This window comes from Amphiprion ocellaris, chromosome 5, assembly GCF_022539595.1.
Source record: "Amphiprion ocellaris isolate individual 3 ecotype Okinawa chromosome 5, ASM2253959v1, whole genome shotgun sequence".
Classification (NCBI taxonomy): domain Eukaryota; kingdom Metazoa; phylum Chordata; class Actinopteri; family Pomacentridae; genus Amphiprion; species Amphiprion ocellaris.
The window spans coordinates 1,797,995-1,811,241 of NC_072770.1; the positions used below are offsets into that span (position 1 = coordinate 1,797,995).

The following is a 13,247-nucleotide window of genomic DNA, read 5'->3' on the forward strand; positions in this document are numbered from 1 at the left end:
ATGGATGACTTCTCTCTGACAGCTGGTGCTCCCTTCGCCTTCAGTATCTGTTCATCGTATACCAAGAAGTCACTGTGATGTTTAACGTGTTCCAGGAGCTGCTTTCACCTGCCACTTACATTCTTCTTTTTCATTATTTGCCAGCTCTACTCATGAAAAACCTTGAGCTAAATCCCGCTAGGGGCCCATTTCCAGTCTATGTTAAGTACTTACCCATCAGCCCAACCTCACATCCCAGTGTTAACAGAATCCTGAATACAGTTTTATACTCTCAATCCACACAGCAGCCTGGCTGTCCACTGGTAGCTTTCCCACTTCGATCCTCAGTAAAATATCTGAACCACTTCTCAATATTTTACATCATCTGTTGAAAGGGTAGTGTGAGGTTGACAGTGTTTGTTTTGGGTGTAATACTTGGGGGCTGCACAGAGGCTTGGTGGTTACCACGTTCATCAGCTAGAAGATCCCCGGTTCACGTCCTGGCCTTCCTGGGATCTTTCTGTGTAGGGTCTGCATGTTCTCCCTGTGCATGCTTCTTCCCACTGCCCCCCAACTGCAAAACTCATGTCATTCCCACCAGCCTCAGCTTTAAAGCTATCTTTTTTTTTGGCTATTCATCTAAAGCATTCTAATATAGAAACTAGGAGGGAAAATATAGACATGAAGCTGAACAACAACGTGGTAGCATGCTAACGCTGCCATCATCAGGTGAAATCATTTGTGTCATGACTGAGCCCTCTTTGGCAGGAATGTCAAACATGAGGCCCGTGGGCAAAAACCGGCCCTCCAGAAGGTCCAATCTGGGATGACATTGCAGAGGTGAAAACTAATCCCAACTGTGAAAATATTTAAAGACATTGAACATTGTTCAACATAATGTGAGTCAGCAGCTTCAGCATGACTGAGTCTGGTTTGGTTGAACCCTATTGTTGATGCACTAACACAACTTTTATGCATTTTTATGTACACATTTTCAACATTTACAAGGCAGGAGGACAACTTAATCTTCTTCCTTTTATTCACTAAAACAAAAGGAAATATTTGGAGGAGTTGTTGTCCTTTATAGGTTTATTATGCTATGATTTGACCGGTCCGGCCCACTTAAGATCAAATTGGGCTGAATGTGGCCCCTGAACAGAAACTAGTTGGATGTTCCTGCTCTACAGGATAGATATCTGTGGGCATCCTGGAGTGCGTGAGTCAGAATAACGTAGTGTGTCTGTGCTGATGAAGGGACCATATTAGGACCACAAGAAGCTAAAAGGAGAAGGTTATGTCAGGCTTTTATACAACTTATTCTTTAGCTTCTTGCATCATCTGCTGACCAATAATGTGGCTGCAATGCATGCTGTTTTTTGAGGCTGCTGGAGAAACTACAGTCCCCTCCATGGTGCCCATTAGCAGCCTGATGATGTTTACCTCAGCAGAGTGTTTGGAGCTGCAGACATACAAAGCATCATTCCTGGAACTGTTCTCCAGTAGAACCAGGAAGAGATGAGGGAACATCGTCAGAGACCCCATTCACCCTGGACATAAACTGTTCTCCTCCCTCCACTCCTGTACACTGAAACCTCCAGACACAAGAACAGCCTGATAGACAGCTGAGCCATTCCTCCACACCTGTACAACATTCTGATGGATATGCACATTATTTTTGCACTAAGAACAGCATTCTCTGCTTTTTACACTGTATTATCACTGTAGCAGTTATCATTTTGCACTACTGTGTTTATATATTCTTTCTTTTTTCCTAGATGTGTAAATATCGGTTTATTTATTTTTATTAAACTATTTTTTAATTTACTTTATTTTTTCTCTTCTTCTTTCTGTAGTTTCTTTTTTAAATTATTATTCTCTTTCCATATTCCCAGGGTGACACCAGCAGCTGATACCAGACTCCTTGTATGTTGTGTACGTACTCAGTCATTAAAGCTGATTCTGTAGATAATGTGTAGAAATCAGCAGCAGTCAGACGACAGGTGTTTGTCAACTAATGTTTTCATGACTGCTGCTTTTATGAATGCTAATGTCTACGCTAGATGTGTGTTGCCGTAGTAACGGGTATGGGGATTGTAATCTTTGGAAACCAAAATGAGGCTGCTTCCTGGTTCTGTTGCCTCCCTGTGGCTGTTTTGCATCTATTTGTGAACATACTGTGTCTCTCTCTGGTCATTTTTGCGTTACTCTGGTTAATTGTTGTCATTTTGTGTCTGTTTGTGGTTGTTTTGCGTCTCTTTCTGGTTGTTTTATGTCTGTCCATGACTTTGCAATGGCAGGCACGTTTCATCAGTGCATTGGTTACACAAACTGGCTGTGCAAGACAGAAGAAAGCACTTGTTACCCCACGAAAAACACATTCAAGTATCGCTGTGCAGCATTTTGTTGGCTTTAGATGATGTGAAAAGAGGCAGTTGTTTTAGGTTTTGTTGGACAATGTAAAAAGCACGATTTTCCCCATCTTTTAATGATATTGAAAACTGCATTATTTCAGATTTTGTTGTGTAAAAAGTTGCTTTTGCTTTGTTGGCCTTTGATGTTGTATTAAGCATGTTGTGTTTCTGATGGTGTTCAAAGCTGATGGTTTTCTTCTTGGCTTCTGACTGTAAAAAGTGATGGTGTAAAAAGCAATGATAGCCTGAAAGTCACTAGAGCACCGTAGAAGGCATGTTTTCATGTTGTAAATTATTATGGCACCATCAAATGGCTTTGATGGTGTTAAAAGGCTCCTTTCCTTTTCTTCTTACCATTTCTGTTACTCCCAGCTATTTTTATATATATATATATATATATATATATATATATATATATATATATATATATATATATATATATATATATATATATATATATATATATATATATATATATATATATATATATATATATATATATATATTTGTTTTTATTTATGTTTTTGCTCATTTTTTCTATATTCTTTCTTTCAGGGTTAAAACCTATTTTGACAAACCAGGGAAAATCTGCTCTAAAACCCGTTAAAAGCAGTTTGAAAGCGTTCATTGTTGTGGTTTACTTGGAGGACAGCATCCCTGAAGGTGTGTTTGGGGGCGCTGTAGACTCGGTGCATCAGGAGATCTATCTAAGAGATGTAGGTCAAAGGCATGAAGTCAGGAGGTTCCTGTGACTCCACCAGCTCCACACACACCAGCACCACTCAGATCCACGGGCTGCTTCTGCGCATGGTCAGTCTCACCCCTCTCTCTCCCCCTCTCTCTCCCCCTCTCTCTCCCCCTCTCTCTCCCCCTCTCTCTCCCCCTCTCTCTCCCCCTCTCTCCATCCTCCTCACTCATCCTCCAGCAGCATCCATCTCTCCGGGCGTCCACGGCGTCTGATTCCCGGCCGGTGGCGGCTCCAGCTCCAGGTAAGACTCGTCGTTCCGCCGTCATTCCGCCTCTTTGCGCATCGAGCCTCTCCGTCCTCTCCGTCCTCTCCGTCCTCTCCTCCCGGCGGATGATCGATGCTTTCGGCGGCGTCTCTACGGATGCAGCTCAGGGTGGATGCTGAATCCATCCCCGATGTTTCCCTCCGGAGAAATGTGTCGCTGGTTGCATAATTTCCCTCCGATTATCCGCTGACTCGGTCGGTCCCTCCTCCCGTTACCAGCCGTCCGGATAGCATGCCGGTGAGCGTTATCTTCCCCGGTTCCTCCTGTCGTCTCCACACAGCCGGGGTGTGCGGTCCAGGTTTGGCCGTTTGGCGCATCACAAGGTCACGGTGCTGCTGATGGCCGGAGCTGCAGAATGACCACCGGGCACCGGGCACCGGGCACCCTGGGGCTCCGGAGCTTCATGTCAGGATGGATGGGAAGTGTGTCAGTGGGCTACTGTGGCCTGGAGCTCCCCGGAGATTAACCTGTAGCAGAAACTAATTTTACAAAAAGTAAATATCTGCGGGATAGATTTAAAAAAGGATGGTCTGTCAGGAGAATAAACTCCAGCTGTAATATCCTCCCTTATGGATCACACCCAGGACTCTACAGGAAAACACAGGCTTTCTTTATATTCTGCTGCTTTTAGCTGTGTGTTGCTTTGTGAGGATATTTGTGGAAAGTGAATTTTAAGGGCTTATTTTGGAATCATATTTCTGTTTTACAGAAAAAATATCTATTTTTTCCCTTTATGTATATATTATCAGATTAAAACCGAAACACAACGTATTACGGAGTCTTGAATCATAACAATATAGTCATAATCTGCTATTAACATAATGATAACAGAGTCCTGACACAGATATAAATTTATAGCCAAACCAACACGATAACAGAAGCAATAATAATAGCAGCAATAATAAAACTGCACTTAATTTAAAAATAAAAATGAAGAAACACCAAATGAAACAATGGATTTTAGATGTACATTTAGAATAAATATTAGTTATTTTCCGTCATAACCACACTAGCTATTTCTGTATCTAAAACTTAATCGTGGCTCAGTGGTTCATTTTCAAAATAAACTTTGAAAATGTCAACATAAAAAGAGAACAGCAACAAAAGACAAAAAATATGTTTCTCAAAAATGGGTGGGAAGAAGTGGAAGTTTATCTAATCCCACCGCTTCTCCTTACACAATGATTGTAAATCTATTCATTCTGCTTCTTCAAAATACTACTGTTTATAAACAATTTTAATAATAATAACAATAATAATAATAGTGAACATGATTGTAGAATAAATATACACCAATATGTCCATTTTCATTTTTACAAAAGGACCTAACAACAGCAAAACACAACGGAAAGAATAGACCCAACTAATAATACGCATAAATAAAGAAAAAACAAATCATTAAAGAAATAAATCATTACTAACAGTAACCTGTGCACACCCAGTTTTAAACTGTTGCATGTTTGGATGTTGTTTTATGTCCTCACCCAGACTGTTCCAGAATTTCACCCCACAGAATGAAATGCAGAATCTTTTTCTGTTTGTACAAATTTCGTTCATTTTGAAGTTGTATTTTCCTCCCTAATGAGGATTAAGTGGTGTTAAAGGATGGATGTATGTATGTATATATTATCTTCTCATGAGCGTTTTTAACAAGTTACAGAACAAGTTCCATTGATGAGCCATTTTGTTTCATCCAGAAAAGTTGCATGTCTGTCTAGTGTGAGTCCAACACTGATCAGGTTACAGTAAAATGTTCTTTTCTGCAGAACTCGGTGAATTTGAGTCAGTTTTATGTCAAGGTTGAGCAGGAGATGCACACATGTCAGTGTAGGTTCAAATGTGTGTGTGTGTGTGTGTGTGTGTGTGTGTGTGTGTGTGTGTGTGTGTGTGTGTGTGTGTGTGTGTGTGTGTGTGTGTGTGTGTGCACATCTTTATATGTTTCTGTAGACACATTTTAGATGATTTTTTCAGGCTTTGTTAGATTGTAGGGCTGCATAATGAAGTGCTTCAGCATCAACATTACGGTATGATTCTATAATAAAAGTGCAGGAGGTGCACTGTGAAGTCAGGCAGCTAACTCACAAACATTTTGTTGCACCTTTTCTCGCTTCTCAGTACTAAAGGTTTTCATTTTAGACAAGTCAGATTGATGTATAATTTAGTTAGATTTAAAGGTCTTTGAAGCGTTACTTTTTTTTGTTTTTTACTTTATTTACAGGACACAGAGTTTGCTGAAATGTGGCTTTCACATACACACCACAAACTGGGCAAGGAACAGGAGAGAAGTGCTGAAAAAAAGACAAAATTAAAAAAAGAGAGAAAGAAACGCAGCTGTATGGAAATATATCAGCTACACAAAGGATGATGCTGACCAACAACTGGCCCTCTGTTAGCAGAGTCCTTCAATCACCACAACTACACTGAACAAAAATAAAAACACAATATGTCCAGTTTTCTTTTCTGACTTGAAAAATCTCAGTCTCTCATCTCTTGTTATGGTTGGAAAAGCGTTCAGTTTGTTCAGTTGTGCACAGAAACAGATGCTTGACCATGGAGTTAACCTACACCCTGAAGAGGTGTGGCTTTAAAGCACAAACATCAGATAGTGTAGCTCCTTTCATCAGTGAGTGTTAAAGGACACCTTAAAATGCAGCTTTATTCAAATGACACGATGCTACAGACAAATATTCAATCCTTGATTGCTAAAACAATAGATCTAATTTAATTATTACATGCTGCATTTATATTTTTGTTCAGTATAACTAGTCTGACCATTTGAATCAGCACCCAATAATCTGGTGAAAATTCCTGTATTTTTTCATATAGCAATATATTTACTACAGAAAACTAAATATCTCCAGTATTTACAGCCCTATTAACTGGAACAGGCCTTGGCGATAAGGACTTACATGATGCTTTATGGAGCTGAACAATATGCAGCAAAAATCCAGTTCTGATTAGACTAGGTGGCCTTCGATGTTGTAAAATGCAGCATTTTGTTGGCTTTTGATGGTTTCAAAAAAAAAACATGCCTATTTTTGTGGCTTTTGACTGCATTAAAAGCAGATTTCTTTGGCTTTTGGTGTTGATCAAAGAGGGAGTTTCTTGCCTCCTGGCAGCACAGAAAGTGACATTTATTCGACTTTGACAGCGTAATAAAGCAGACTTTATTTTTGCATTGGACACTGTAAAAAGCACAGTTTTTTCCATCTCCCAATGATATAGAAAGCAGTGTATTTTCAGATTATTATTAGGTAAACTGTCGTGGTACGAGGGGGGATTTGAACCCAAGAGTGAGAGCATATAGAGCAGGCGGTAAGCAGATCTCTATTAAACAGGTTTTATTAAACAAAGAGCAATGCCAGGCAGGATCCTCCACATGGTTTATCTTTATTTTCATGACTATTTTCATTGTAGATTCTCACTGAAGGCATCAAAACTATGAATGAACACATAAGATAAGTCCTTTATTTCTCCCCACGCCAGGGGAAATTTACATTGTTACAGCAGCTTATGTAGCAATAGACATAGTAATAGGAATAAAATAATAATAGAACAGTAGTAATAATATTTACAATATATACAGGGGTGAGCGATGAGGATGAAATAATACAGTATTGACACACTGTAAGACAATGTAGTATAAAGTGGCTTAAAAAAATAATGTTTAAAAGTGCAAAGATTTAGCAGTGCAATAATGTCTGTGTAAATTTTATGGTTTGGGGTGGTAATGATATGAGTCCAGTTTATGTTAACATCAGCCAGTGATGCTGATGTTGTAAAGTCTTATAGCAGATGGAATGAAGGACCTGTGATAGCGTTCCTTCTTGCAGGGTGGATGTCTCAGTCTGCTGCTGAAGGAGCTGCTTAAAGACTCCACAGTGTCATGCAGTGGGTGAGAGGGATTGTCCATGATGGATGTGAGCTTTGTCAACATCCTCCTCTCACCCACCTCCTCTATGGAGTCCAGGGAACAGTCCAGGACAGAACCTCCTCCTGACCTTCTGTTTAGTCTCTTTCTGTCCCTTTCAGTGCTCCCTGCTCCCCAGCAGACCACTGCATAGAAGATAGCAGACGCTACCACAGAGTCATAGAATGTCCTGAGCAGAGTCCTGCACACTCCAAAGGACCTCAGTCTCCTCAGCAGGTGGAGAATGGAGAACATCTGGAATTCTGTAGTAAACAAAAAAGTGTGAAATGAGTCAAAACATGTTTTATATTTTAGATTCTTTGATTACTGCTTTGAACACTCTTGGCATTCTTTCTATAAACTTCATGAGGTAGAACCTGAAATAGTTTCCAACAGTCTTGAAGGAGTTCCAGAGATGCTGAGCACTTGTTGGTCCTTTTGCCTTCACTCTGTGGTCCATCTCATCCCAAACCATCTAGATTGGGTTCAGGTCAGGTGACTGTGGAGGCCAGGTCATCTTCATCATCTCCTTCTTGGTCAGATAGTCCTTCCACAGCCTGGAGGTGTGTTTGGGGTCATTGTCCTGTTGGAGAATAAATGACGGTCCAACTAAACCAAACCGGATGGGATGTCATGTCGCTGCAGGATGCTGTGGTAGGTAGGTAGGTAAAATATGGACCCATCAGACAAAGCCCAGATTTCCACTGGTCTAATGTCCATTCCTGGTGTTTCTGGGGCCAAACTAATCTCTGCTGCTTGTTGCTTTTCCTTAGTGGTGGTTTCTTAGCAGCTATTGGACCATAAAGGCCTGATTGGTTCAGTCTCCTCTGAACAGGTGATGTACAGATGTGTCTGCTACTAGAACTCTGGGTGGCATTTATCTGGGCTCTAATCTGAGCTGCTGTTAACTTGTGATTTCTGAGGCTGGAGACTCAGATGAACTTCTCCTCAGCAGCAGAGGAGACTCTTGGTCTTCCTTTCCTGGGGAGGTCCTCATGTGAGTCAGTTTGGTCGTAGTGCTGGATGGTTTTTGTGATTCCATTTGAGGATACATGTAAAGTTGCTGAAATTTTCTGGACTGACTGACCTTCATGCCTTAAAGTAGTGATGGACTGTTGTTTCTCTTTACTGAGTTGATTGGTTCTTAGCATACTATGTCTCACAAAGACACCTGGGTGGCACCAAAGATCTCAAATTTAGACTCATCAGACCAAAGCACAGTTTTCCACTGGTCTAATGTCCGTTCCTGGTGTTTCTGGGTCCAAACTAATCTCTGCTGCTTGTTGCTTTTCCTTAGCAGTGGTTTCTTAGCAGCTATTGGACCATAAAGGCCTGATTGGTTCAGTCTCCTCTGAACAGGTGATGTACAGATGTGTCTGCTACTAGAACTCTGGGTGGCATTTATCTGGGCTCTAATCTGAGCTGCTGTTAACTTGTGATTTCTGAGGCTGGAGACTCAGATGAACTTCTCCTCAGCAGCAGAGGAGACTCTTGGTCTTCCTTTCCTGTGAGTCAGTTTGTTCGTAGCATTTGATGGCGTTTTTGACTGCACTTGGGGAAACTTTCAAAGTTTTTGCAGTTTTCCGGACTGACTGACCTTCAGGTCTTAAAGTAATGATGGACTGTCGTTTCTCTTTACTTAGCTCATTGGTTCTTCCATAATATGGATTCTAGCAGTTGTCAAATAGGACTGTTAACTGTAGACCAACCTGACTTCTGCACAACACAACTGATGGTCCCAACCCCATGAAGAAGGCGAGAAATTCCACAAATGAACCTTGACAAAGAACACTTGTGAAGTGAAAACCATTTCAAACACCAAGGGTTTGCAAAACTGTCATCAAAGCAAAGGGTGGCTATTTTGAAGAATATAAAACATGTTTTGACTTATTTCATTATTGTTTACTACATAATCACATATGTGTTCATTCATAGTTTTGATGCCTTCAGTGAGAATCTACAATGAAAATAGTCCTTAAAATAAAGAAAAACCATTAAATGAGAAGGTGTGTCCAAACTTTTGACTGGTAGTGTACATCTGAAGAATATGATTTGTAACTGCAGTTAGAGATTTTGAGACTTCAGTAATATTTTGGATGAACTGTTCAGTCTTAGTGCTAAATGAGCTACTAGGATGTGTCTATAACTATAATTCAAAGCCATCAGAGTTTTTTTTTTTGACCAGTCTTCACTATACAGGACACTTCTGAGGGGTATTTTGGGTTCGTTTGGTTTTTGGGTTCAGAGTGAGGTGTTCAGGAGTCAGTGTAGGTTTTCATTAAGCAGAAACATCTCTTCTCTCTGTGGCATCTGTTTTAGATTCAGCATCTGATTTTAACTGTCCATTGCACTCAACAGGATGTGACAGCAGCGCTTCCAGTGATGACAGGAGGAAAGCAATGGGAATAAATAACCACCAAGGTGAGATTCCTGTGATTCAATGTGTTTGTGTGTGATGATTCATGGCTGAGATGAGATAACAGTTTTCCCTGAAAATCCTCTCTGGTGCAACAAAACTGAGCCATTTGTGACAAACTGAGATGTCGCTGAGATTTTATTTACTGTAACAAAGGTCAAAACACTCCAGTGAAAGTGTTTGCACTCAAACACCTGTATTTGTATGGCACATTATGCTGAGACATTGCGTATAATTGGAGATATTAGTGGTTAATTAAGGTAGGTAGTATGTTAGTGCTCTCAAGAGATGCATTATTTTAATGAGTTTAAATAGTGTTGAGGTATTTAATAAATAAAAGACACATTTTGTGAATTAAATCTTGATTTGAAAAGCAGGCCTGTTGCCTTAGCTGTTAAATAAACGCCGCGGGCATTGTGGGAAATTAGTCCCACTATAAAGTGATGCAGAAAAGGAACATGTGGTGCATAAAAATGTCACCAGAATGCAGTGAATGAAGTGTTTGATGCTCAAAGACCCCTGCTTAATCTTTATAAATGGAATGTATATAAACTGTTGGGTTATTTAATAAATAAAGTAAATGTTTTGTGAATATCTAAAATAAAATTTGGGCTTTTTACTGTAGCTGTTAAATAAGTGCAGTGTACAGGCACATTTTTAAGGTGAAATGCTGAAAATGGTACTTATATTTCACTCCACTACTGTTTTTTCTTCAGCACTGGATCTTTTTTTCCTCCAAATTGTCAATATGAATTATAAGCTCATACAATCATTGAATCTTTAATTTAAAGTCTAATTAGATCCATATCTATTCTGTTGTATTTTATTTGATTTTCTGTTTTCCTTTATAATAAAGACATTTACATGATAAATTAATACAGAAAAGGCAAAATCATGCATAAAAATTAATCAGATTTCAGGAAGTGTTTGAAACTTAAAGACTTATTTTGTCCCGTCCCATATTATAATATTATTATAATAAACCTACGCCCATCATTCAAACTATACCAGTGTAAAGATGTTGTGTTAATATAACCAGGCTGCTTTTTCTTGTGCTGTCAGTCACTGTTTTAATTCCTTCTTTCAGGGAGGATAAAGCAGAGCTGAGGGCTGGTGAAGACATGAGCACATTTTGATGGATTCCTCTTTCAACGCCGTGGAGCTCCGGGAGTTACGGGGTGGAGGAGGCCGACGAGGCCCGTCTCCATCGCTGACCTCCTGGACCGCGGCCACAGTGGGCAGCACCGCCCGGGGCTTCGAGAACGCCTCCTACCTGCAGGACGAGGAGCAGAACCAGCAGCAGCAGGAGGCGACCACATCGGCCAGTTATCCACCTCCAGCATCAGGCAGCAGCAAGGTAGACCAAGGTGTTCAGCAGATATCTGTGGTTAACTCTGACTATTCATAATTCCTGGCTGCACAGTCACTTGGTGGTTAGCATCGTCGCCTTGCAGCTAGATGATCATGTCCCGGCCTTCCTGGGATCTTCCTGCATGGAGTCTCCATGTTCTCCTGTACATGTGTGGGTTTTCTCCAGGTTCTCCAGCTTCCTCCCACAGTCCAGAAACATGCTGAGGTTAATTGGTGATTCTAAATTGTCTGTAGGTGTGAATGTGAGTGTGATTGTTTGTCTCTATGTGTAGCCCTGTGATAGATTGTTACCTGTCCAGGTGAACCTGTGATAGACTGTTACCTGTCCAGGTGAACCTGTGATAGACTGTTACCTGTCCAGGTGAACCTGTGATAGACTGTTACCTGTCCAGGTGAACCTGTGATAGACTGTTACCTGTCCAGGTGAACCTGTGATAGACTGTTACCTGTCCAGGTGAACCTGTGATAGACTGTTACCTGTCCAGGTGAACCTATGATAGACTGTTACCTGTCCAGGTGTCTCCTGCCTTCACCCTCAGTCAGCTGGGATAGACTCCAGCCTCCCATGACCCTGATGAGGATGAAGCGATGGATGGATGGATGGATGGGATAGTCATGATTCTGGTTCAAGATATCTTTAATTCTTCTCAGTTCAGGATATCTACATTATCGTGTAGTTTTATCCTTGTAGTTAGAACTAATTTTGTAAATATATTGAAATAGAATTCTGACCAGTAATTGCAGATACCTTGACAGAGACAGCTTGTTTTTCAAACACTGCTGTGGACAGAGACCGACGTTCAACCACAAGTCTAATGAACAGAGCTCTTGTTCTCCACAAACTCCTCGCTGATGAGCAGAGGTGGGACCAAGTCCTTGTTTTGCAAGTCAAAGTCGAGTCTCAAGTCTTTGCGCTCGAGTCCTGAGTCGAGTCCCGAGTCAAGACAGTCGAGTCCCAAGTTGAGTCCCGAGTCAAGACAGTCGAGTCCCGAGTTGAGTCCAAGTCCTAAACTTTTTTTCCTCGAGTCCTAAACAAGTCATTAAAAAATAAATAACTGGGGAGGTGCCAATAAGGAAATTTTTGGCTGAGATATCAATACACTCTTTGTGAGATGTGAGCTTGTAGATTGGGTATTTTCACAATATCTGTCTGTCAAACACAACCAAGTGAAACAAATTTAACGCCCCACTCCTACACTTCCAGACATTTGAAGACACTTTCACACCTTGAATTACATAAAATAAAATGAAGATTTAATACTTAAAGGATCCAGAGCCCCTGTTCTGTTGTGTCATTTTGTGAAAGAGACAATAGAAAACCATTAACTTGAACTTTAATAAAAAAATAAAAATGATATATGGATAAAGTTTCAAAATGTTTATTTCTTTCAAGGTTTTTTTTTCCCCCCAAAGGTGCCACTGAAATTTAACAAAAATACTGCACAAAAATAGAGCCCAACACAACTTTCTCTGTTGGCTATAACAGTCTTTGAGCTTATTTATACAGGATTACCTGAAAAAAATTCTAATGTAATGTTTTATTTTTAAATGTAAAACTTAAACTTTAAAGGACCAATTTACCTTGAAAATGACTTGTTCTATCAGTTACTCTCCCCATGGTGAGTTGAATACAAGGACAATTTTAGTTTTCAGTGATTCAAGAAATCCAGAATGAATGGAATTGATGGAAGGGAATGAGATCTGCTCCCCCGTTGGGCAAAATCAGGCCCTGTCACTTCCATTCATTCTGAATTTCCTGAATCACCTTAAAGGAATGTGACAAAAACAAAAATTCTCCTTGTGTTCAACTGATCGTGGGGAGAGTAACTGATAAAACAAAATTCATTTTAAATGGGAAGTGATCCTTTAACAGTAAACTTTAACAGTAGAACGTATGCACAGCAGGAAGCCAATACCAAAAACCTCCTTTAAGGATAAACAAAAAAGTGCTAATAATTCTTTCAGAACATAAGAGGTAGTTGGCACTTTGCAACATAAATCAGAATGAGCAACATGCCCCTGTACTGTTGAACACAAGATTTGAGTTTTGAAATACAGCTCAGTGTGCCTTGGAAACATTCCTCAGTACTTCACCTTATAAATGACTTTTCTTCTTTCAATTACTCACAGCCCTCCATGTGTTCTGA

General features: G+C 40.3%; 1 protein-coding gene across 3 annotated transcripts in view; it reads left to right on the plus strand.

The window, feature by feature from the left end:
- The first annotated feature begins 3,249 nt into the window (after positions 1–3,249).
- tmem74b (transmembrane protein 74B) overlaps positions 3,250–13,247 on the plus strand; it is a 32,780-nt gene continuing 22,782 nt past the window's right edge. For 2 of the 3 annotated variants that reach the window (XM_035948043.2, XM_035948044.2), the window contains exons 1-3: positions 3,250–3,379; positions 9,672–9,734; positions 10,817–11,086. In XM_035948043.2, coding sequence (XP_035803936.1) covers positions 10,865–11,086 — 222 coding nt within the window. In that variant the 5' untranslated portion in view covers positions 3,250–3,379; positions 9,672–9,734; positions 10,817–10,864. The remainder of the gene's footprint in view (positions 3,380–9,671; positions 9,735–10,816; positions 11,087–13,247) is intronic. The other variant, XM_055010668.1, reaches the window with a different exon arrangement.